This window comes from Rousettus aegyptiacus, unplaced genomic scaffold (genome assembly GCF_014176215.1).
Source record: "Rousettus aegyptiacus isolate mRouAeg1 unplaced genomic scaffold, mRouAeg1.p scaffold_m13_p_14, whole genome shotgun sequence".
NCBI classification, from domain to species: domain Eukaryota; kingdom Metazoa; phylum Chordata; class Mammalia; order Chiroptera; family Pteropodidae; genus Rousettus; species Rousettus aegyptiacus.
The window spans coordinates 32,929,292-32,953,561 of record NW_023416289.1 but is presented as its reverse complement, the minus strand read 5'-3'; the positions used below and the strand labels follow the sequence as shown (position 1 = coordinate 32,953,561).

General features: G+C 52.2%; 3 protein-coding genes across 3 annotated transcripts; 1 reads left to right on the top strand and 2 right to left on the bottom strand.

The window, feature by feature from the left end:
- Nucleotides 1-2,529: 2,529 nt before the first annotated feature.
- TMEM147 (transmembrane protein 147) lies at nucleotides 2,530-4,331 on the bottom strand. Its single transcript, XM_016119745.2, has 7 exons — nucleotides 4,147-4,331; nucleotides 4,009-4,078; nucleotides 3,466-3,525; nucleotides 3,246-3,382; nucleotides 3,024-3,108; nucleotides 2,813-2,934; nucleotides 2,530-2,729 (listed from the first exon to the last, which is right to left on the bottom strand). Exons 1-7 carry the CDS (start codon nucleotides 4,221-4,223, stop codon nucleotides 2,606-2,608), a joined length of 675 nt encoding a protein of 224 aa, XP_015975231.1. The 5' UTR covers nucleotides 4,224-4,331; the 3' UTR covers nucleotides 2,530-2,605.
- Nucleotides 4,332-4,454: 123 nt separating this feature from the next.
- Nucleotides 4,455-14,965, bottom strand: GAPDHS (glyceraldehyde-3-phosphate dehydrogenase, spermatogenic). The gene is made up of 11 exons (XM_016119615.2): nucleotides 14,899-14,965; nucleotides 12,166-12,370; nucleotides 11,298-11,394; nucleotides 11,027-11,133; nucleotides 7,460-7,550; nucleotides 7,241-7,359; nucleotides 6,773-6,854; nucleotides 6,314-6,465; nucleotides 5,989-6,151; nucleotides 4,834-4,931; nucleotides 4,455-4,750 (listed from the first exon to the last, which is right to left on the bottom strand). The coding sequence occupies exons 1-11, from the start codon at nucleotides 14,963-14,965 to the stop codon at nucleotides 4,678-4,680; spliced, it is 1,254 nt and encodes a 417-aa protein (XP_015975101.1). The 3' UTR covers nucleotides 4,455-4,677.
- A 3,975-nt stretch (nucleotides 14,966-18,940) lies between these two features.
- Nucleotides 18,941-23,653, top strand: SBSN (suprabasin). Its single transcript, XM_016119770.2, has 4 exons — nucleotides 18,941-20,975; nucleotides 22,404-22,469; nucleotides 22,578-22,622; nucleotides 23,519-23,653. The coding sequence occupies exons 1-4, from the start codon at nucleotides 19,005-19,007 to the stop codon at nucleotides 23,540-23,542; spliced, it is 2,106 nt and encodes a 701-aa protein (XP_015975256.2). The 5' UTR covers nucleotides 18,941-19,004; the 3' UTR covers nucleotides 23,543-23,653.
- The last annotated feature ends 617 nt before the right edge of the window (nucleotides 23,654-24,270 follow it).

Below are 24,270 nucleotides of genomic sequence, written 5' to 3'. Positions count from 1 at the left end.
GCTTCTTAAACCACTGTTAACAGACTGCCTCTGGGCTCTCCCCTCTCAGTACCCTTCCTCTCAGGAGGCTCCTTGACACAGGGTGTCAAAATCTTTTCCAGCTCAGGCAGTCCCCCCAGCCCCCCACCCTTCACAGGTGTCTCCACTCAGATTCCATTCCTTCACTCCTTTGCAGCCACCACTGCAAAGGTCATCCTCTCACAGGTTTAGTCCCAACCAACTTCTGGAGGTTAAACTCAGGCTCCTCCTCACACCCACTCACCTGAAAAGTTAACCCTCCAACTGCCAGACACTTCTGTCCTAGGCCCTTCACCTTTGGCTACACCTTTTCCTGGCCCCCCCTCATGCCTTGCTAACCCTTTATTTAATGTCTCTCTCTTTGGCTGAGCCCTGGGCTTCTCCCCCGTCTTCACCACAACACCCCCAGCTCATGCCTCAGTTCTGTCTTTGCAGTGAAGCTCACATCTGTCTCCAGCCTACTCTGGCATGTCTGAGAGGATTCACTTTGGCCTCTGTATCTTCCTCCAAACTTGCTCCCATCCACTGTCCCATCAGTGGGTTCCTTCTCCCTGGGAAATGCGGTGAGCCCTTGCGGAGCTTACGAGCCTCAAACTTGTGTCACCCTTTCTCACTGTCATCTCCCTAATCTCCACCACACCCCCCTCCTCCCGAAAAAAACACATCCCATTGGTCACCACCACTCCTGCTTCTAGCCACTCTCCTCCTAGCCCTGCCAATCCTTCCCTGGTCCAGTCCTGGCCTTCCAGCCTCAGTCTCCCCATCCAGTGGCCATGGAGATCTTCCTAAAGCCAAATCTGACCCTGTCCTTCCCCTACCTAGGATTCTCCAGGGTTCCCCACTGCCTCTGCTCAACTCCCAGCCCAGCCCTCAGAACCCTCTGGGATCTGGCCACTGCTGACTTCTGTCTCATAAGCCCTCCTGAACTTGTTCCAACCAGTTGTTCTGCTGGGCAGGCCAGGTCCTCTCTTTGACCTAAGGCCTTTACACAGTCCTTAACACATGCTTCTCTTTTCGCCCTACTAACTCATCCATTAGGTCTCAGCCCACACATGGTCTCGTCTAGGGAGCCCAGTTTGCCCCCCAGGTTGGGTCAGGTGGCTCCTCTGGGCCCACACAGGCCCTTGTTTTTCCATCACAGCCCTAATCATTATAGTCTATCTCGCCAGTCCTACCACTCTGACCAGCCTTCACTCATGACAGCCCTGATCCCTTCGGCCACTGATTTCCCCACCTCAGCCCCAACCACTCTGGTCTGTCTGAGCCCCATGAAAGCTGGGATCTGTTCACAGTTGGCCACTAGTAGGGACCCTGGATCAGAGTCCCTGCTCAACAAATAGTTGTCAAATAATTTCTGTAAACTTCATTTGTGCCAATGTGTATCAAGGGCTACATAGTACACAGGATGGAGGTGTAGGTGAAAATGACTCCATTACATAGCCACCCAACAGGGCTAAGGGAATGCCTAGTCTACTTCCTTCTGAATCATTCATTCCTTCTCCACTCCTCCCGTAAGACACCTGTGAACCCCATCTTCACTAGGGGCAAGGAGAGGGTGGGGCTAGATGGTGGTTGTGCCAAATAAATACTTTCTCTGAAAACATGAAGACTGTCATAGCAGGGCTGAACAGAGCTGTGCTTGGTGCTTTCTAGGCCCAGAGCTAAATAACATTACGGCAGGACCATGATAGTCTGGTGGAGGAAGAGGGGCACTGCCCTAGCCCATGCTCTGGGCGACCCTACTGGGAAACTAGGGCTGGGGATCACTTTCCTGAGTAGGCAGGATTTGCATCGAGCATGACATTCAAAGCCCTGCTTCTGATAGCCCTCAGGCAGAGGGGGAGGGGCCAAGGAAGGACGAGGGTGGGGAGAGTGGCAACCAGGAAAACATCCAAACTGGGGGGCTCATGCTTTATTTGACTGCAGCTGTCTCTGAACTCCACTCTGAGGAGCCTCAGGCCAGGACTTGATCTGAGAGCCACAGAACTGAGTCAAAGCACTGAGCTCAGAATTACAAAAGTCTACCCCCAAAGGTCCAGTGGTTGGACTGTTCAGTGTGCAATGGGGAGCCCTAGATGGTTATAAGCAGGGAGGGTGAACAAGTAAGACTGGGGTTTCGAATAGATCCCCTTGGCTGCCATATAAACGGTGAATCAAAGGAGATTAGGCCAGGCTTCTAGGAGGTGCTCAGCCAGGGAATGGCCTGTTTGGGAGACAGCCAGGTTAAGGCTGTGAAAAGTCCCCAAGAAACCCCTCTTGGATTCTAACTGTTTTCTGTCACCTGTTCCCTGAGGGTCCTGGTCTCTGCCACTGCTCAAAGATTATTCACTTCAAGCCCTCAGTCTACCTAGGAAAACTAGGAGCGGAGGATCTGCTCCAGGAATATAGGACAAATCAGGGCCAGCTAGTTTCCTAACTTGTCTACTTGGCTCCAAAGCCAGAACAAGGGCCTCTGGGACGCAGATGAGTATGGTACTGGTAGACAGTTCCAGAGAGAGATGGAGGCCAAAATAACTTTCCAAATATTGTTTACTTCACTTAAACCTAGAGACAAGGAAAAGGTATGTCAATATCTGAAACATCCAGCCTAGGAGTGCACGTTGACGACGGCGACATACAAGGCCAAGGTACTGAGGGCCAGCAGCCCTGTCACCACGGCTCGGGCCAGCAGTGCTGTCCAGCTGCCCAGAGAACAAAGGTGGACGAAGGTCCTGTGGGGAAATATCACAATGAGGGAAGAAGAACAGATAACCTACCCCCATTTGGACCCAACCTTCAACCCTGCCCAGCTCACTCCATGACAAAGGCCTTATAAACGCTAAGGAACATCAGCAGGAGAACCGCCGGCCGGAAAGTGTGGTACAGGTCGTAGCGTGTTATCATCCACACCTGGGCAGATGCGACGATGTAATGAACCTGAAGGGAGGCAGGAAGTCAGGGCCAGGCCTTGGGGAGAAGTACCAACACCAGCAAAAAAGACGTATGGGAGAGCAGGACTTGCATACCAGACTGATGTTGGAGTCAATGCTCATCTGGATGTATTTCCAGTCAAATTCAATGCCTCGGGCTCCAACCCAGAGGGGGATGCAACTGAACAAGGCAAAGGGAGGTATTCTCCAGTACTCAGAAACCCTCGGCACCCAGAATCTGAGCCCCCACCCTCCAGAACCTCCCTGAAACCCAGGTGTCCTTTCTCAGGAATCTGGGTTCCAGGCTGCTGCACACACCGGGACATAATGAGCTCGGCTGTGGCCCAGCCCAGGGCAGCAACCATGATCTTGTACTCCCCTTTGCCGGCATTCCGGGACATGACAAGATTTAGGCCTATCAGGTCCGCCACGTCCACGCTGGCCTTCATGAACTCCTGTGGGTCAGGTTGAGGATTCAGTTAGCACAGGTGCCAGGGCCCCCACTCCTGCATTCCCTCCCCTCCCTTGCCCCACTCACCCCAATGAAGTCATAGATGCCGCCTTCCCAGGTAGGAAAGAAAGTGGCCAGGAACAACATCTGAGAACAGAAAAGAGAGTTCACCTCAAGGTGAGGGGGATAAACTATGTAGATTTTGTGGGAAGCTAGTGTGTACATGGAGGGCTGGACATTGGGGTTCTGGGGGCCTATGTGGAGAGGGACCATCAGATAAGGGCAATATTGTAGGACCAGGAGAGAGAGAGAGAGAAAGAGCAATAGGTTTTTCTATGGTAATCAGGGTAGCAGGGTCAGGCCTGGAGGTGCACCATATGGGGTCAGCGGCTCTTAATCATACAAAAGCCCTCTGAAACCATACAGATGAGTTTCTCTATTTTACTAAAAAAGTTATGTAAAAGTTGCTTGGAGACCTCTCCTCAGGTCCAAAGTCTGTGTTCTAGGTGTATTCTGGAGCGTCCCTACGCAGGGTGCTGCAGACGGTCTCACACTGGGGGATCTGGGCGGGGCAGAGCCCTGAGTCTGGAGAGCCTGGGAGCAAGACCCCCGGCTCCGGGGGGGCCTCACCTTACACAGCTGCACGAAGAGGTAGGTGACCCCGGCCTGGACGCATTTCCAGAAGGCGTTGTATTCGGACCTGCAGGAGCGGGAGGTGAGGGCTCGCCCCGGCTCGCGCCCCCCGCCCCGCGGCCGCCCCGCACTCACAGGCCGCTGCACTTGTAGGTGATGAAGTAGGGGAAGTAGGCCAGGGCGAAGCAATTCCCGAAATGAAACAAGGTCATGGCGCCAGTCCCGGGCCGCCGGAGCACAGGTCTTCACTCGGCCCGCCTGGCGCCCAGGCCTGGCGCCCCTGCCTCTGCCGCGGCCCGCGCGTCCTTCTGGGAGAGGAGTACGAGTCGCCGGCGCGCTGACGTCACGGGCTCCGCCGCGGCGCGGCGCGGCGTGGTGTGCAGCCACCGGAACCTGCGCGGGCCCGTACTCCCCCGGGAGTCACCGCAGAGCGGTAACGCGGGGCCCCGGGCGCAGGCTACCAGAGGACGCATGGGCGGGTCTGGAAAGCCAACTGACCCCGCCGTGACTCGCGCAGAGATACTGGGAGCAGCAGTGAGCACTGGCTTTTTATTTCACTAGTGGTCCAGCGGCGCAGGGTGCACCTGTTGGGAGCCAAGGGCGGGAATGAGAAGTAGAGGTTCTAGCCCGGGGAGAACAGGGAAGCAGAGTAGGGGCTGTCCTGCTTCAGTTATCTCGGCTGAACATGTAGTTGAGAAGGTCCACCACCCGGTGACTGTAGCCGTATTCGTTGTCGTACCTGGGGAAGAGGGAAGGGAGTTGGGATCCCTCCTGTTCACAGCCAGTATTCTCCACCCCGATGTCTGACCCCTTCTCCCTTACCAGGAAATGAGCTTCACGAAATTGTCGTTGAGCGCGATGCCGGCTTTAGCATCGAAGATGGACGAGTGGGTATTGCTGATAAAATCCGTGGAGACAACCTGGGTATCAGAATTTCGAAGGTTGGTGTGGGTCGCAGAGTAAGGACCTCCAGCAGCTCCGGCTCTGACTCTTAGGCATATTGACTACCCATTCATCTACAGTATTTGATGAAACCCTACTGTGTCCAGGCTCTGGGGACTGGGTATGAGGAAGGCACTTGGAGGCTTTGCTTGTAGGAAACTGGCCAAAGGACACAGACCACAAACACTCAGATGCTGCACCAATAAATATTATTTTCTGGGAATAATGCAAGCACTTGGAATGGCTGGCACAGAGGCCCATGAGGAGAGGTGTTGAGGCTGGGTCCGAATGACTAGGCAGGTCTGGCCAGCTTAGGCCCTCAGCAGTATCTGAGGTGGAAGGAGCTATAGCGCAGAGGCCCTGACTGTTTGACCTCTGTATGATGGAAGGCCATAGGAGGGTTATCAGCAGTGGGGGGTGATGTGATCTGATTTTATTAAAACAAGAGGTTCTGGCAGCTGTGTGAGTGTGGACCTGCAGCAACTAAAGCAGGGAGACAGCACCAGAGATGGTATTACTGGGAGCAAAGGGACAGTAACATCCATTCCTCACAGGGAAGGCATCTGGCATGGCCTGCCCTGAGCAAGTGTAGAAAAATGGGATATGTTGTCTTGTTCACTAAGCATGTAGTGAGCACTTGCTGTGTGACAGGCCCTGGGAAGATAGCTGAAGCTATAGAAGTGAAAAGATAGTCTCCAAATTCTTGCTTTCTTGGAGGGCACATATTAGCAGGACCAACAGTGACTATGCAATGAAATCTTAGGTAGGAAAAAGGGCCACAAAAAGAACATCTTGCTGAGGAGGAAGGCTGAGGTAGAGACTTGGAGGAGGTAAGGATAGACTACATGGCCACCTGGGGGGAAAGCTTTCCACATCAAAGGAGCCGCAAATGCAAAGATTCTAAGGCAGGGAGAGCTGACTTTCCCAGCCCTACAGTTCCTATCTTGATACACTGCCAACAGCTCCTTGATAAGTGGAAAGTCATGCTCCCTCCCCAGAGGGCTCCTTCCAGGGTCCCCTCTCCTGAGCCCCTACCTCATCCTCAGTGTAGGCAAGGATGCCAGCCATGCGCCCCTCGGCTTCTGCTTTTATAGCGTCCTTGATGGCTGAGTATGGGGTAGGCTGGGCCAGGCGACAGGTCAGGTCCACAACAGACACATCTGGGGTTGGCACCCGGAATGCCATTCCTGTCAGCTTCCTGGAGAATCCCACATTGGGGCGGGTGTCAGAACTCAAGGACTTCTCCATTCATCTCCCTTCACCTTTACTTTTCCCTCAAGAGATGCCTCAAGGATTGAGGACCAGTCTAGTCTACCTGAGGTGTGCCCTCTACCCTGGTTGCAGCTTCCTGCCCTCATACCCTTTGAGTGCTGGGATGACTTTGCCCACAGCCTTGGCAGCCCCTGTGGAGGCTGGGATGATGTTCTGGTGGGCGCCCCGTCCATCTCTCCAGGCCTTCTTTGATGGCCCGTCCACTGTCTTCTGGGTGGCGGTGTAGGAATGCACTGTGGTCTTGGAGAAGAAGGGGGCTTAGGAGCCTTCCTGTTCCTAAGCTCCCATGCCTTTTTCCTAGGTCTGTGGTGGTTAGCTAGGTGTGGAGGTTGGGAGGGCCACCACCACAGACCATAGGAGGGCACCTGCAGGCTAGGGTCCAGCCTTTCCTGAATGTTGCACAGTATTTTAAAAGACTTCATCACTGGTGGGCCTCTCCTCCCAAAAGCAGTATCTTTCTGTTAACTCCACACACTAAGCATGTCCTGGGAGGAAGGGGTAGAGTTTCCCTGCTATCCATCCTGGCCCAGTCCTCTTCCCAACTCACCATCAGTCCTTCCACGATCCCAAATCTCTCATGGATGACCTTGGCAAGGGGGGCCAGGCAGTTGGTGGTGCAGGATGCATTGCTGAAACAGTCCGTGTGCAAGGGCACTGTGTGGTGAGATGCAGAGCCACCCCTCCACCTCACTTTGGGGTTGTTTTGTGAAAAGTCAGGATGGGGATGAGAGGGATCACTGGGGCTACATTCAGACTGAAGGAGGTACTGGAGATGCAGCTGGCGGAAACTCCCCCAAGCATGTTGTCCAGAAGTCATGAATGTCTAACAGTTTTACAGTGATAATAACTTGATGACTGTTAAGACTTTGGGAAGGAGAAGCAGACTGATGTGAAAAAAGCATCAGGGAGGCTGGTGGGAGTGGGGCTGGGGTGGGTGAGTCTGATCCCTTCCTATCACAGGCTGGCATGTTCCCTGGACATGACTTACATACTTCAGGATGTTGCCGCCCATTACCTGACAATCTTCATGGAGTCAGGGTTGTAGTCCTTTTCGTTCACCCCCATGACAAACATGGGTGCATCTGGTGAGGGAGCGCAGATGACCACACGAAGCGCACCTGCCTTGATGTGGTTCTGAGGAAGGAGGAAGGAGCACTGGTGTTGGGAATTCATGAGGTGCGTTGAGTGCCCCTCCCCCCGCCCCCAGCCAGCCCTGGACACCTCTCCCACTTACGGAAGCGTCCTCTAATGACAGGAACACGCCTGTGGACTCCACCACAAAGGGGCTCCCGACAGACTTCCAGGGGATCTCTTTGGGCTGCTTGCTGTGGAGGGGTGGCAGTGCTGTGTGTCAGTCTCCCTGCATGGCCTCGCCTTCGTAGTCCATGGCGTTTACTGCTCAAAGGGCTGACCAGACACCTTCCCCGCAACCATCTGTTCTCCCCACCCCACACATACCCAGCTGTTCCAGATGGATTCGACCCTGCTGGTCTTGCCTCACCGTAAATCCCCTTGCAGGCCACTTTTCTTGACTGCACCACCAAGCTGCCACCTCCCTGACTCAGGCCTCATCTGCCCCCAGGGGAATATCCCTAACTACTCCCAGCCAGGTTAGGCTCTTTCTACCTATGCTGCCTGGAATGACCCTGGGAGGGCGAGGCTTCAGGTCCCTTGCTCTGGCAACCTCACCACAGCCCTCCTTGCCCCTCCTGTATTTGCCACTCAGTTCCTGCAGCAGGGAGCCAACTGCCAGGCAAGTCCCTGAAGACAGGTACTACATTCTGAGAGCAATGGGGTTGGTGGGGATGTAACCAAAACCTGAGGCTGCCCTGGGGTCAGCAGGGGCTAGGGGTTTACATCAGAAAAGTAAGGAGCTTTTCTGTTTCCTGTTTTATAAATTTACATTTTTATTTGCTATTTTGTCAAATGTTTGTACTTGAAACATATTAAACATATATTGCTGTTTTCTACTTGGCTTGTTTTCTACTAGTCTTTTCCTTCACTGAGTTTATCATAGCTGCAGTATTTGCTTTTGTGATTATTTGTTAGTGTCTGTCTCTTCTAGACCAGTGGTTCTCAACCTCTTTGGCACCAGGGACCAGTGCTCCTTTGAGAATCTAATGCCTGATCATATGAGGTGGAGCTGAGGTGGTGATGCTGGTGCTGGGGAGTGGCTGCAAATATAGATGAAGATTTGTTCACTGGCCCGCTGCTCACTTGCTGTGTGGCTCAGTTCCTGATAGGCTATGGACTGGTGCCAGTCTGTGGCCTGGGGGTTGGGGACCCCTGTTCTAGACCACTCCTTGCAGCAGGGCTGGGTCTGTTTTCTTTGTCATTAACCCCTGATTGCCCCAGAGGGGTTCAGTCAGTGTTTGTAGGAATATTTTTTATTAGCCATCCTACATGTTTACTGAATACCTGCCATACGTCCATATTCGAAATGCTTTACCTGTACGGAACTCATTTAACTCTCATGACCTGAGGAGTAAGTACTGTAATTATTGGCATTCTTCAGAGGAGCCAGGGCAGAAGTGAAGGGGTAGGAGGCAGAGCTGGCCAAGACTGCAGGCAGGCTGGCAATGCAGCCAGAATAAATAAATGAATGAGCGAATGTATGAGTGAATAAATGAATGACTTGCTTCCTCTCTTCTCCCTGGGTCACACACATGGTTCTTCTCTCTCCCTGGTCATCTGCTCTGTCAGGTCACCTTATCATCTGGCCTAACTAGCTCTTCTCTGAGGCCCCCCATTTCTTGCCTTCCAAGTTGGGCTCTTCAACAAATTCCTATGCAGTAATTGCTGAGTTGGCATGGGGCAAAGAGCTGGCAGCCCAGGAGACCCTAGCCCATTCCCCTAGGCCATTATGGGCTTGCCTTCCTGTCCAGGGGCCTGTTTTGAGGTTTCCATTCATTCTTCAAGGAACTGCTGAGTCTACCCAGAGCCAAGGCCTGCACCTACAGGTACCAAAGCAATAGCAGTGACACAACTGACAGGGCCCTTCTTGCAAGGAGGCTGTGGCCTTGTGGGAAAATGCTATTTCCAGTGCTCCCCACTATGGCTGTGATGGATATGGTCGTCATCCCTATCAGTTACATTAGGAAATAGGCTCAAGGAAGTTCATTCCCTTGCCCAAGGTCACCTGACTAGGAAGGATGGAGCAGAGTAAAGTACACGCAAAGCAAGATGGCTTATGCTGAGTGCCTGGTGAAAGCCAACAGTGCAGCGACGGAGGACGGGGGAGAGGGGAGCAGCTGCTGCAGTGACCTGACAAGGCAGTACCCAAGTGGGGGTGCACATTGAGGTGGTAGCTGTATGGGGACAGGGAAGAGGAGGGGGATGCTGTAAGTGGCAGGAATAACGAGGAGAGACAGGACGTGGTATGTCTGAGGACTGACTGCCGTGTTGGCATCGTTTCTGCTATTACTTTAAACTTAGGTCAAGCAGCTTCTCCCATTCTCACTGGTTGTCCAGTCCCTGCCTCCACCCCCACCTCCATCTTTACACCCAGCCCTGACCACCACACCACAAGCCTTCCTTGCCCTTCTTTATCATTCAACCTTCTCCCACCAAATAAAAAGAGAAGGGCCGAGAGTGGACCTGCCGGGAGGAGTGCTGGGGAGGCTCGTGAGCATGCAAACGCAAGTGTAAAATTTGAGGCAGCCAGAGGACCAAGCAGTGGCTAATAATTTCCATTAAAAGGATAAATTAGGTTTCTCTTTCCCATTTTATAAATTTTTAGTTTTTTGATATCTCGAAAATGTATTTGGAGCATGTTAAATGTCTAATATTATGGCTTTTGACTTATAGATTCTAAACGTCTTTAAATAAAGGAGGAGAGTTAATGTCAGTGAGTACTATGTAAAATGGGCACTAAGAAACATTGTTCAAATATAAGAGATGCTAGATCAGGGTCCTAAGAGGTAGATGGCCAGTGTGCTGAGGTGACATGGGAAGGGTGGGGGGTGGCACGCATAGTGCTTGTGGGGCCCCATCAGGAGCTGGGAATTTATTTATGGGGTGATGGAAGGCCATTGGAGAGGTTAAGTAGGGGAGTAACTAGGTCCAATTGATGTTTTAATAACCCTTTTCCTGTTTAGAAAAAAAAGGTGCAGCTCTCTGCCAGTGTTAATTTAACATCACACGTAGGAATGCTACGTTTTCTAGGATTTGACATTTTCAGCAATCGAGAATTACTGTATCTTGTAAGCGGCAGTACCAGTACTAAAAAGAGAATGCTATAAATAGAAAGATGTCATTTGTTTCCAAAGATTATCAATATGCTAGAGCGATGTGAAAATAATAATAAAAGCAAGATATTTCATGGCAAACTCTGGGGGTAAGGTTAGGACTGTAATCCACAAGTTCTCTCGGGGTAAACGCTGCGGCTGCAAGCGCCACCAGTGTGTGTTCTCGGAGCAAATGGGAAATGGGTTAAAAAGCCCTCCATGGCTGCTGTGTAGGAACCGAGTGGAAGCTGTTGGTTAGATGGCGATGCTGTTTCCTGGGAAGGGAGATTTGGGGATTGAAGGAGAATCAAGAGTTGAGTTTTAGACATGTTGATATGCCTGTGAGAAAACATGCAAGTGAGTTCAGTGGGGGCATCTTTCCAGATTAGTGCTTCTTAACCATTTATGGAGCAGGGACTTCTCTAAGACCTCCCTCTCCAAACCAGGACCCAGAGGCATTTGCACACAGTCTGGGGGTTATGAACCCTGTGCGACAGGCTGGAATCCCATTCTCATCATCTTTACATCCCCTCCATGAATGTGTTGCAAGCACATTCGTGGAAAGCTGCCCTTACCACTGGAAGACACTGATCTCCTGTTTATCCACGACCAGCCGTCCATTCTTGTGTTCCACAGTCCCCTTGTATCGGCCATGGGTGGAGTCATACTTAAACATGTACACCTGTGGGAAACAGCATAGTTCCAAGTCTTAGGGTGACGGGTGGGGGAGTGAGAATCCCTCAGGAGTCCCTGTCTTGGCGAAGGTTCCACATGCAGCTGGCAGCCTTCCAGAGAGCTCTCTGAACCCCCTCCCCACCTCAGTCCTACCCTCTACCTGCTGCTCACCATGTATTCTGGGTCAATGAATGGATCATTCACTGCTACCACCTTCACACCCTTCTCCATACAGGCGCGCAGCACCAGGCGACCGATGCGTCCAAATCTGCTCAGGGACAGGGGTTATGGGGTTGTTCTCAGAATCCTCAGCCAGCAGGCAGAGGAGAGAGTGGGAGAGAAGTGGGTGACATGAGTCCCTCAAGGGGACTGGGTGGGACTCAGTCTGGAGCAAGAAGATAACTAGCCCTGTTGTGGGCCCCTACCATCCTGCCCAGATCACCCACCTCATCAACTGCTTAACTGAGTTTCCTGCTTCCTCATCCATCCATCCTCTTCCCTATTCCTAACCATGTAGCTGGATGGATCTTGAAAACTTCAGGTCACATTATGTCTTTTGGCCTGAAAACCTCCATGAGTCTATCAGTAAAACCAGGTCCAAACTCCTTACTGTGGCCTACCAAGCCCCTGCTCACTTTCCACCATTCTCCCTCCTCTTCTCCCTTGCTTGCTCTGCACCAGCCACAGTGACTTCCTGCCTGTCCTTTGCACACTAAACTGACACTTCTGCCCCCGAGTCATTGCTCGCTGCACAGCTGGACTTCCCTGACACCTCAACTAACACTGCCTTCTCCAGTCTTACTATACTTCATACTGTTCATAACACATAACCAAAGTGTCATGTTCCTTATTTGATGATTGTGTTCCTACTAGAATGTAAGCTGAGGGTGGAGACCTGTCCATCTTTGCGGGTGTTTCTTCAAGGTGGACAGAATGAAAACGTTGATGGTGAGAAATGTGGACACACTCCATTCAATGATTGGAGGAAAGGCTGGGCCCTAAGGCTTCAAGAAGGGCCCAGGCGCTGGGGCTGACTTACCCATTGATGCCAACAGTCAGTTTCCGAACCGGGGTAACCTTTGGTGGGGGTGGAGGTGGAGGTGGAGGAGGAGGTGGAACTTCCTCTTTGACAGGCTGAGGCTGAGGTTGGGGCTCGGGCTCGGGCTCGGGCTCAGGCTCAGGCTCAGGCTGGGGCTCGGGCTGGGGCTCGGGCTCAGGCTCCCGCGGGGGTGGTGGTCGGGTTACTGTGGGGAGAGAAAACAGAAGCATCCCCAGCGGGGCCAGCAATGAACCATCCAGTGAGAGAGGATGAACCATCTTTGCCACCAGAAACTGTTGTTGCTGGCTTCTGACCCCTAGTGGCCAACCATCTAGCCCATTGTTTCCCAAACATACCTGATCCACAGAATGAGCAGGGGGTGGGTTTGCTTTAAAATATCAATGCCAGGGCTCCTTCCCTGGAGATTCTAATTCAGTGGGTACTGTGTATTTTTAACAATCGCTTGGGGTGATATGCTGTGTACCTCAATTTCCTCCTCTGTAAAATGGAGATAATAGTAGTACTTCTCTCAGAGGGTACTTTAAACCAGAGTTAAATGAGTTACGTGTAGTGCTTCTCACAAGAATCTGGGAACATTACACATACATTAGTATTTCAAAGATCTTTTCCTGAATCGTCTGATAATTGACGTAGCCCATTGGTCCCCAAACTTTTCTGATAAGCATCACAGAGAGGCCTCTCCTAGGGAAGTCTGATTCAGTAGGTCCTCACTGAGGTCCAAGGATCCTGTTTCTAACAAGGATTCAAGGTGATTCTTATTCTCAGAGTAGTTTAGGAAATATGTAACATGAAACAGATGGAGACCTCATCAACTTCCACCTCTCCAAACACACTTCCACTCCCATACTGTATTTTAAAACACCTATGCTTGGAGGTGTGCTGCTGCCTGAGCTGCAGATGAGGACTTGAGGAGAAGGGAGACATGGTGGAGACAGCAGTCAGGGAGCCTGCCTGGTAGAGGGTTTTATGGTGGGAATCAGGCCTTTATATCAGCCCTGGCTCAGCCACCTGCCAGCTGTGTGGCCTTGGGCAAGTTAATGAACCTCTCTGGCTTATTTCCTGTCATATCATCTGACCCTTCATCTGGGGCTTCTATGAAGACTTGGTAAGATCTCAAGGCCCAATAAGTGCTGATTTTAATAGAAGAAAGGAAGTCTGATACTAAGTATTCATAAGGAAAAGGAGAGAGAAATAATCAGAGAGGCTGGAGGATGAAGGTGGGAGTTGTGTTTGGTACCAGAATCAAAAGCACCTGGGAGGTGGTGGGGCTAAGAGCCAGGCCCCAGCTGTTGTCACGTGACCACTCTGGGTTGCCACAGACCTTGTGGCCTGAGGCTGGACTGTGGGTGTTTCCAGTAGCAATGTAAGTTCATAAATGTATCAGTGTTTACTGGTGGCAGAGACCTTATAGTTGTTGGTGACCTTAAGGATGTTTGCATTCCTTGGGGTTCTGTTTCTGCTATCAGGAAAGGGAGAGCTGTCCACCTGGCTTAAGAGTGAGGATCAGAGCACACTCGGCGACCTTTCAAAAGAAAACTCAGGTGGTCCTCTCCCAACTTCCCCCAGCCTTCTCCTCTCCTGCTCTCTAGCGAGGAAGGGGTGGGGGGGGGCGGGTTAGGGAGGATGGGAGGGGGTGGTATACGAGCTGGAGCAAAGCTTCTGCGCTGGGAATGACGAGCCTGGAGGAGCTTCAGCCATGAAGCATCATTCTCTCCCTATTAAAATGACACTCCCATGGAACCCTCCATTTTACAGAGAGAAAACAGAGGCCCGAGGCTACAAGAGCGAGTGACGAGCGGGGAGGAGGTTCAAGGCCTATATCCCTTACTGTGTCTGCTGCTGCATCTTGCAGGGGTCTGGGGACTCTGGAGCCAGGCCTAAGCCTTGCTTCACTCAGGCCATGCCCGCCCCGCGAGGGGCGGAGCTTCCTGGCTGCCAGGGTCCGCAGTCAGTGAGGTGGCACGAGGGAATGAGAGTTGCCCTTACCGAAGACCTGGGTCTGATGTGAGTTTGTCGGGTTAAGTATGTGTGTGTACCTCTGGCTGGGTGAGGTAGGGCTGCCAAGTGCCTGCAAGCACTCCGAATACCAACTCAACTATTTTGGTGTGAGACACCTAGGGAAGCGGTTTGCGCTCTATGAAATGGGGACAATAAACCCCTGGCCTCACCAGGTGGTTGTGAGGTTTCAGTGAGCGCACGGCTCTGGCAGGTTGCTAGTGTCCCCGCTTCGTGTAATACGGAGGCGGGGGTGCGGGTAGGGTGGGCTGGAGAGGGGGCAAAGCCCACCAATCCCCAAACGGCCCTTCCGCGCTGAGCGACAGGAGCATCAATTTTATGGGAAACCCATCTCGCCGAGCTCCTCGACCACCAGCGGCTGTCCTCAGAGACAGCGTAAATCCAGCCCCTGCTTCTACCCTTCCACCTCGTGCGAGTGGCGCACCCTCAGGTCGAGGGTTCGCGTCCCCTCCACCGTCGCCACAGAAACCACTTTGCCAGCAAACCCGGGAGGGCTGACGGAGGTGGGGTTAGAGGGAGGGAGGGAAGCGGCTCGGATGGAAGAGCCGCGCCCGCCAGCGGCCGCCCTTCCCTTGCCTCCTGTCGGGTCCGCGTCCGTAGCGGGGACGCTTTCGGAAGGGGGATCTGACCCGTCGATCCCTGCTCCTCAACTGCCCTCACTTCCCCTCCCCGGGGGCGTTTCGGAGTTTTCCTCACTCGGGCATGGCTGTCGCAGCAGCTGGACAACGGTGACATTGGTGAGGACGATGTCGCGTTTCGACATGCTTCCTAAAGTTTCATGGCCTAGCTGCACCAGGACCCACCGCGATGTTACTGCGACGTGGGCACAGGCAACCTGCCGAGACGGTACAGTGCCCAGTGATATCACAGTGCTCAGTGACGTCACAGAGGTGGCGGCATGAAGGCCCAGTCCCATTCGTGCACGCTTAGCAGTACTGTTCCCAGGCCACCGCTGGCGTCTATAATGGCATCCAACTTTTTAGACTGGCCCTCAAAGCCCTTTTCTCTCTCCTCTCTCTCCCTTGGCCCATTGGCACTCTGCTGTTCCGTGACGCCCTGCCACCCCCATGGTTACCCCAGCCGTTCCCTTATGCCTGCAAGCCCTGCGGAGTCCATCCGTTGGCTGGTTGCCTCTTGGTTTCCTTCAGGTGCCACCCTTTAAGAGAGGCCCTCCTGACTCCCCACCTACAGTTCTCCCTTTTCTCAGCCATGTTCAGCCATCACACTCTGCTCCCTTCAACATATCCACTTTCCAAGAGGCTTTGTCTGACTTCCTGGCTTAGATGTTCCATTGTGCAGAACTGCCCCAGGGTTACACTCTATTAGTTTTATTTTCCTCACAGCCTATGTCTCTCTCTAAAAAATCATCTTGTTTATTCGTTTGTTTTCTTACCAATTGTCTCTACCCACTAGCTCAAGCTCTGGGAGGGCAGAGTGCTTGTCTACCTTATCAAATCTATATTCCGTTGACTAGGAGAATGTTTAGGGTGCCCACTCAATAAATAATACCAGAATGAATAAATAAATATAACCTCCAGGTTTCTTTGATCCCCAGTCTTAAAGCAACTTCGAAGCCATATCCTCACAGCACCCCAATTCTTTTCCTTGTGGCTTTTCGTATAGTTTGTCATGATCTAGATATTGATATACTGTTCACCGTCTCCCCTATAGGGCATATGTTCTTGTCTATTTTGTTCACCACTGGGCCTCCAGCAGCTAGACCTGTGCCTGGCACAAAGCAGGGTTCTATAAACATTTGGCGAAGAATAAAGGACAAATGGCTCCCTTCCCCTCAAGCACCGGGGGTGGGGGCTTGCACATCTGTGACTCACAGGCAGGCACCTTTACCTGCAGAGCCAGTTGACACACGGCTCTCTCTGATCAAGATTTAGGGGTGTGCAGGTTTGGGCCAGGAAGGAGTCACCATCCCATAGAGAGGTGTGGAGGCAAGAAGGGGCAGAATGACATAACCTCTTCCTTCCCCAAACCTCTGTGGAAACTCGGTTTGCTAAGCACCTGGCATGGGACAAGGTGAGGGATGAGGCCTTCCTGCTTGGATGGCCCAGGAGAGGTGGAACTGAAAATAAATTGGGTGTACGGATAGGGAGATTTCAAGAACCAACACCAAAAAAAAATAGTAAACAAAGGACAAACTTAACATGTATGATCAAAGGGGTAAAAAAGACCACACAAAACCAGAATTGAATGGGACCGATTTTGTGTATCTTTATAATAATCAGTATTAAAAACTCGGTGCAATTAAAATATTTTTTAGAAAATATAAAGAATCAAAACTAGTACAAAAAGAAATGGCAAATCTGAGTAGGCCAATAATAAGAGAAGAGACGAAGAGTTAAGATCTGTCCTCCCAAAGGCTGATTCAGATCCTGATGATTTTATGGCAAGATCAGCCAAAGCATCAGCCTAACAAATATTTGCCAACCTACAGGAAGTGTTGCGAATACTAACCCGAGCTGGGAAGCCCACGGTAGCTCCTGTTCAGAAAGGCTTTGGTCAGGATGCGTGTTTGGAGGTGCCACGGGTTGGCAAGCACATTGTGTGTACTTTTGGGGGAGCTGTGACTGAAACCACCTCCACTTGCTCCACTTGCTCTAGGAAAGCAGCACAGCCACATTACCAAAACCAGCAGTGGGTGGCAAAGAAAGGACAACTCCAGGTCAGTCTCACAGAGACAGATGCCAAAGTCCGGGATCAAATAGTGACCAGTGTTTGGAGTGGAGCACTGAGGAGAAGGACTAGAGCTGACAGAAGATGGTAGGATGGGGCAGAGAGAGAGGTGTAAAGAGAAATGGAGAAACCCCCGCCTTGTCAATCTTGGGGTGGATTAGGATTTTGGACCGCCCCACCCAGCGATCTGTTGGCATGGGAAACACCCTCATTTAGGCACTGGACAGGGCAGAAAAACCACACTCGAGATTGCCCAGGGACTTGGCTTTGTCCCTGGAGCATGAAACTGGGAAACAGATTTGATGAGCTCAATTGTGGAGAGGTGGCACAATTAATTGCCTTCTATTGGTAGAGCCTAGAGAAGGCAGAAGTTCCTGGGCCTCTAGGTCTGGGATGCCTGGTTCTAGGTGGATCCAATTGTTCAGGATCTGGGGTGGAACCCTGGGTCCTTCAAGGGCAGTGGGCCTTGTTGCCCTTGTTTGAGTAAAGCCTGAAAACACGTGCAGATTCTCACCACACCTGGGCACCCACACACATAACTCTGCCACCCCCACTTGCTCACGCCCTGCACATTCCTTCCTGCCTGGCCTTCCCACTAACAATCCCACCTCCACCCCTCCTCAGTCTCTCCCTTTGGCACCAAAACCCAAATATCTTTCACCCCTGCACCCAACTGTACCCACCCATTAGCTCTCATCCTTCTGGTCTCCACCTCCCCCTAAACTAGCTCCAGATAGATAGTCTGCCACAGATTTACCAACCACCACCTTCCCTTCCTTCCGATGCCCATCTTTACACCTAGGCCAAACTCTCAGCTGTTTCCCCCTCCAATTCATGACACCATGTCAACACCTGGGGCTTCAGGTTATGACGTAAGCATCTCCAGGGGGAGGAGGGCAGGAAGAATGAGCTTCTGGCCCCCAGCCCAGGTTTTGGCTGACAGTCTCCTGCTGTCCTGGGTCTTCAGCCCCTCCCCATGGCTGCCTGAACCGGCTTTTCAGGAGACACTGCGTCCTGTCCCAGCTCATGGCAATCAGCCCCCTGCCCTTGCCCGAGGGCTGGGAGGCAGGAAACCAGGGTTCTATGATGAGAATGTATCCTTGCTCCAAAATCTCCAACCCTTCCCAAGGGACCCTAGGCTCCTCTGGGGACCCAGGTACCCTTTCCCCTAGCACCCTCTGAGACTCAGGCTTAGCCTGTCTTCTCTTGTTCAATCTATAAATATTTACTGAACCTCAGGCAATGTTCTAGAAGTTGAGGATATAGCAGTAATGAACACAAAGGCTCTGTCTTCTGGAAGTTTATAATATAATAAGTGAGAAAGACAATAAAAAAGATAATTTTGGATTGTGGTAAGTGCTATAAAAATCAAAGGAAGATATTACACAGCGTAATTGGGGGATGGCCAGGGAAGGTTTTTTGAGAAGTTTTTGAGCTAAAAACAGAATGAGGAGGAACCTGCCATGTGAAGATCTGAGTTCTGCATTCTAGACAGAACAGCAAGTGCAAAGGCCATGAGGCAGGGATGAGCTTGGTGTGTTTAAGGACGAAGATGAAGTCCTGTGTGGCTGGAGCATAGTGAATGTGTGTTGGGGGGATTAAAAAAGAACAATAAGAACAAGGTCTAATGACTCCGTCAACTTCCCAGGAGTGCTCCCCTCCTCCTGACTATACCTCCCATCTTTCTAGAATCTCAGTGCTGGAGAAACTAGATCCTTAGATCCCCTGAGAGGAGTGAAGATGCTGGGGAACCAGGAATGGGGGCGATTGAAGGTGGGGTTGGGAGAAAGGAGGCCTGGCTAGTGGGTGAGGAATGAAAAGAGGAGGTGGTTGGAAGGGCAGATATCTGGGCTCTGGGGTGGAGGGCCCGAGCTGGGCAAGGAGCAAAGATGCCATGTGAGTGTTCTCCATTCATGACTCATCCTCTCTTCCTCCTCCTCTTCATTGCTCAATCCCAAATCTCCCTGGGAAATACCTACCTGACTGGAGACCAAGTCAGTGCCTTGCAGGGGTGATTGAGTCATGAGGGGTGGAGAAGAGGGAGGGAGGCAGAGGATAAATAGCAGCTTTGCTTCACGGGCTCCTCTCTGCATCCTCCCCACCCGCCCAACAATATGCATCTTGCCAGTTTGGTCAGCTCCTGCTCCCTCCTACTGCTACTGGGGGCCCTGCCTGGATGGGCGGCCAATGATGACCCCCTTGCGAAGGTCATCGACGGAATCAACCGAGGGCTAAGTAATGCAGAGAGAGAAGTGGGCAAGGCCCTGGAAGGCATCAATAATGGAATCACTCAAGCCGGAAGGGAAGTGGAGAAAGTTTTTAATGGACTTAGCAACATGGGGAGCAGTGCCGGCAAGGAGGTGGACAAGGGCATCCAGGGGCTCAACCACGGCTTGGACAAGGTAGCCCATGGGATCAACAATGGCATCGGACAAGCAGGAAAGGAAGCAGAGAAGTTTGTCCATGGGGCCAACAATGCTGTTGGACAGGTTGGGAAGGAGGCAGACAAAGTGATTCAGGGGGCCCATCATGCGGCCAACCAGGCGGGAAGTGAGGCAGGAAGGTTTGGCCAGGGGCTCCACCATGCTGCTGGTCAGGCTGGGAATGAAGCTGGGAGGTTTGGCCAGGGGGGTCACCATGGAACAAATGAGGCCTGGAAGGAGGCAGAGAAGTTTGGTCAGGGGGCCCACCATGCCGCTGGGCAGGCTGGAAATGAAGCTGGGAGGTTTGGCCAGGGGGGTCACCATGGAATAAATGAGGCCTGGAAGGAGGCAGAGAAGTTTGGTCAGGGGGCCCACCATGCCGCTGGGCAGGCTGGAAATGAAGCTGGGAGGTTTGGCCAGGGGGGTCACCATGGAATAAATGAGGCCTGGAAGGAGGCAGAGAAGTTTGGTCAGGGGGCCCACCATGCCGCTGGGCAGGCTGGGAATGAAGCTGGGAGGTTTGGCCAGGGGGGTCACCATGGAATAAATGAGGCCTGGAAGGAGGCAGAGAAGTTTGGTCAGGGGGCCCACCATGCCGCTGGGCAGGCTGGAAATGAAGCTGGGAGGTTTGGCCAGGGGGGTCACCATGGAATAAATGAGGCCTGGAAGGAGGCAGAGAAGTTTGGTCAGGGGGCCCACCATGCCGCTGGGCAGGCTGGGAATGAAGCTGGGAGGTTTGGCCAGGGGGGTCACCATGGAATAAATGAGGCCTGGAAGGAGGCAGAGAAGTTTGGTCAGGGGGCCCACCATGCCGCTGGGCAGGCTGGGAATGAAGCTGGGAGGTTTGGCCAGGGGGGTCACCATGGAATAAATGAGGCCTGGAAGGAGGCAGAGAAGTTTGGTCAGGGGGCCCACCATGCCGCTGGGCAGGCTGGAAATGAAGCTGGGAGGTTTGGCCAGGGGGGTCACCATGGAATAAATGAGGCCTGGAAGGAGGCAGAGAAGTTTGGTCAGGGGGCCCACCATGCTGCTGGGCATATTGGGAAAGAAGGAGACAAAATAGTCCAAGGCGTGAATCCTGGGGTTAACCAGGCTGGGAAGGAGGTGGAGAAATTTGGCCCAGATGTTCATTATGCTGCAGGGCAGGCTGGGAAAGAGGGAGAAAAAATAGTCCAAGGCGTGAATCCTGGGGTCAACCAGGCTGGGAAGGAGGTGGAGAAATTTGGCCAGGGGGTCCACCATGGGGTTAATGAGGCCTGGAAGGAAGCAGAGAAGTTTGGTCAGGGGGTCCACCATGCTACTGGGCAGGCTGGGAAAGAGGGAGACAAAATAGTCCAAGGCGTGCATCCTGGGGTCAACCAGGCTGGGAAGGATGTGGAGCGCTTTGGCCAGGGAGTTCATCATGATGTTGAACAGGCTGGAAAGGAAGCAGACAAAGTGGTCCAAGGGGTCTACGATGGGGTCAACCAGGCCGGGAAGGAGGCAGAGAAATTTGGCCAAGGGGTCAACCACGCTGCTGGCCAGGCTGGAAAGGAAGCGGAGAAACTTGGCCAAGGTGTCCACCATGCTGCTGGCCAGGCCGGAAAAGAGGTGGACAGGTTGCAGCAGAATGTTCATAATGGGGTCGACCAAGCCGGCAAGGAGGCCAACCAGCTGCTGAATGTAGGTGAACAGGGGTGGGGAAATGGGAAGAAGGGGGCTAAGGGGAGGGGGAGGGAAAGGTTAAACCCTTGGGACACTTGGGGAGCCCAGGTAGCCTTCATATGGTGAAAGAAACTTGGGCAGCTATATAACCGTGTCCTCCTTCCTTAGAAAGGAGCTGGTGGTCATCTGATCAGATGGATCAAGCCCTCTGATCCTCAAAGCTCTATACCAGGCAGTGTGAATGGGACCTGGCCCCAACTTCAGGGAGTTACCCTTCTAGTTAAGGAGATCTAGAGGGAGGAAAATGAAGCCTCTCCTGGGGAACAGGAAATAGTTACTGAGCCAAGATCTGTTATGGTGGGAAGAGAAAGAGTGTTGAGAAATTGCAGAGCATCAGACTGAGCTTGAGGAATAGCTTTGGAGATGAGCCCTTTTCTGTTAAATTTTTGAAAGGAGTTAGTCAGGGATGAGGACTTTAACTCCCTGATTTTCAGTTAAGGAAACTGAAGCTAAGTGAGATTTAAGGGGGTTTGCCAAGGTCATGTGGCTGGCACACAGCTTTGACAGATCACAGGTCAGGGTTCTTTCTTTCTCTCCACACTACCCATCAGAACAGGTCTCCTGGAGGATTTCTGATCCCCATTTATGTAGATTGAACAGATACTGGAAGGAACGAGAGGCTAGCCGCCCCATGCACAATAGAACAGGCACCAAGGAGGAGACTTGGGGAATAAGAGAAGGGTGACCCCTGCCTACCTCAATTCCCTACTTCCCAATCTCCAGGAAGAGTCTTTGGGACACCATCTTGAAGACTGGCCCAGGCCTCAAAGCCCATAGCCACACTGGCTTCCAGGCAGGGAGCCAAGGAAAGTGGGGCGGGAGGAGGTGCAGAGGAGGAAGGGACTATGTAGAAGGCATGTGTGGTAGGGGAAAGGGCTCTGTGTCAAATGGCAGGATTCACTAGGTAGAGGCCAAAAGAGGGCGGTTTGTTATGGGATTTGAGGCTGGCAGCATCACTGGGGAGGCACTGCTGGGTTTCTGGGGATAGGATTCAAGTCAGAGAGCAACCCAAGTCAGGGATCAGGCACCAGTGTGTGTAGAAGGGGTAGATTTGAGGTCAGGGCTAAGGCTAACTCTGGTCCTGGTATTTGTGTGGGTCCTTTGGGTTCCCTTTCCAGTCCGGTCCCTTCTCAGTGACTGAGGATATCTCATTAAAGTAAAGGGGACCCAGGGGAAGACGAGTCAGTAGGCACAGACATCCTCCTTTGCTTTTCTTTCCATCTCCCACAGAATTCCAATGGCCACATGGCTGTGGGGTGTTCTTTTCAGGCAGTGAGGCAGAAGGTGGTTAGTCACCTTAGAGGACATCAGGTCCCTGGGTAAAAGGAACTTGGGAGACCCTCAAAGACTGAGGGCTTGCGATGACGGTCTGGGCTTCATCCACAGGGCGGTCATCCAGGCGGATCCACCGGCCATCACGGAGGGGGCGCAACCACAACATTAACATCTGGAGTAAGTCTCCCTAGCACAGCACAGACTTGGAGTTGGGGGAGTGCAGGCCCTTCTAGGATGGTGGTGGGACAGGTGCTGGGGACTGACCTTCTTGTCCTTAAATTCCAGGCTTCGGTCAACAAGCCTTTCATCAACTTTCCGGCTCTGTGGAGGGTGAGTTGCCCACATAGTTTCAGATTTATGCTTTCTGTCTTGGGAGATAGCTGTACACCCTCTTTCCCATGGCCTGTTCATAGAGAACTTCACTGTGGACAGACTCTCAACCTTTCAGAGCTGTTTGCCAGCTCTGCTCTTCCCCTTTTTCGCCTGCTCTTTGCCCTTTTAATCCCGTTTTTCATCTTTTGGGTGCTTTCCATTCCCACTGAGGCAAACACAGGCTGGCAGAAAAGGCCTCCAGGGACACGTGTGCATCTGGGAATGAAAGAGGGAGGTGCTGTTGAGACCATTTCCTCCATGTGTCCACTATCTCTCATCATCTCCCCTCTGATTCCCTACTTTGACCCACTATGCACAACCCTGCCGCCGAGCCCCTGCTGCCTTGCAGCAATATGCTGAGTGGTGAAAACCGGTAGCTCTATCCTTTTCCTGGTTGGCAAACTCCCCACCCCTAATATAAAGGCTTCTGTGGAATCCTGATCCTCATTCTGGGCCTCAAGCCCTAGCTCTGTTTTCATCAAGTATCTCAGCTGTCTGAGGCTGGGGCAGTTGGATGAAGGGATGTAATGGTTCTGTAGACTGTGCCTAGAACCCAAAGGCATACCTTGTTTATTCCCAGGCTATGGGGGTGGCAGGGAATCCTCTGAGGCAAAGCAGGCAAGGTTTTTTGGTTCCTACAGAGGTCCGTAGCATCTCTGCCTGGGAGGGCTGGCTCCCTATTCTTCCTCAATCTAGGTGCCACCTTCCTTAAGATATTCCCCAGAACATAGGTAATTCCTGGGCCAGAGTGGCTAGTGTTCCTCTCATTTCTCTAGTGGATGTGAATGAAGAGGTCTTGGTCCCCTCACAACTGCAAACCCTGCATTTACTCACAGTTTCCTTCTTTCTTCCAGAGCGTCGCCAACATCATTCCCTAAACTGATGCACTGGACTTGCCAAGCAGACTGATAGTCCTGTTGTCATATCAGCTGAAATGACCTGGAGGAGCTGGGGGTGGGGGGAGAGTTTTGAGAGTCCCTTAATGGAACTGTACTGAGATTTGTGAATAAATACAAGATACTGTACTCTCATCATGGTCCACGTGCTCCCTAAGGAGGGATTGGAGTGGGGAGGCTTGTCTTTTCTTGCTCCTTCACCGAGGAGTTGGGAGGGGGTGTCTGCTGCAGGGAATGGGCTGAGGTGGAGATTTCAGGCCGATCACATCTAAGAGGGCAGTTAAAGGGACAAGCCATGCTTCACTAGTGTGCAAAGTTCGTGCTAGGCACTGGGAGGAGCATCATGGAAGAAAAGCTGTTTCAGGCCAGGTGTGAGGGAAGAAGCACCAGGGAAGAGATGGCAGGAACCTAGGGGGAGCCTAAGGGAACAGCATCCTCATTCGGAGGATATGGTACCAAAGGAATAACAATGATCACTTGGGTTTATGGTGCAATTTAGGCATGCAAGGAGCCCTGCCCAGTGCTTTACATGTATGACATCACTGAAGTCTTCCAACCACCCAGTTAGGAAAGAATGATTATTCTTCTGTTATTGCACCTTTTATAGAGAAGCACGTGGAAGCCCATGTGGGTTAAGACACATGACCAAGTTTACACAGTCAGTAAGTGCAAGGAGAAACAGCCTGAGAGTTACAAGGAGTATTTTGAAA

What these genes read in the sequence shown, in the direction of transcription:
- TMEM147 (XM_016119745.2), bottom strand. Translation starts at nt 4,223, where the DNA reads ATGACCTTGTTTCATTTCGGGAATTGCTTCGCCCTGGCCTACTTCCCC. An exon ending in ACCTACAAGTGCAGCGGCCT is followed by an intron (nt 4,079 to 4,146) that starts GTGAGTGCGGGG and finishes CCGCTCCTGCAG; the next exon opens with GTCCGAATACAACGCCTTCT. An exon ending in TTGACTCCAACATCAGTCTG is followed by an intron (nt 2,935 to 3,023) that starts GTATGCAAGTCC and finishes GCCTCCCTTCAG; the next exon opens with GTTCATTACATCGTCGCATC.
- GAPDHS (XM_016119615.2), bottom strand. Translation starts at nt 14,965, where the DNA reads ATGTCGAAACGCGACATCGTCCTCACCAATGTCACCGTTGTCCAGCTG. An exon ending in CTGACTGTTGGCATCAATGG is followed by an intron (nt 11,395 to 12,165) that starts GTAAGTCAGCCC and finishes GTCCCTGAGCAG; the next exon opens with ATTTGGACGCATCGGTCGCC. An exon ending in GGATCGTGGAAGGACTGATG is followed by an intron (nt 6,466 to 6,772) that starts GTGAGTTGGGAA and finishes TTCTTCTCCAAG; the next exon opens with ACCACAGTGCATTCCTACAC.
- SBSN (XM_016119770.2), top strand. Translation starts at nt 19,005, where the DNA reads ATGCATCTTGCCAGTTTGGTCAGCTCCTGCTCCCTCCTACTGCTACTG. An exon ending in CCACAACATTAACATCTGGA is followed by an intron (nt 22,470 to 22,577) that starts GTAAGTCTCCCT and finishes CTTAAATTCCAG; the next exon opens with GCTTCGGTCAACAAGCCTTT. An exon ending in ACTTTCCGGCTCTGTGGAGG is followed by an intron (nt 22,623 to 23,518) that starts GTGAGTTGCCCA and finishes TCTTTCTTCCAG; the next exon opens with AGCGTCGCCAACATCATTCC.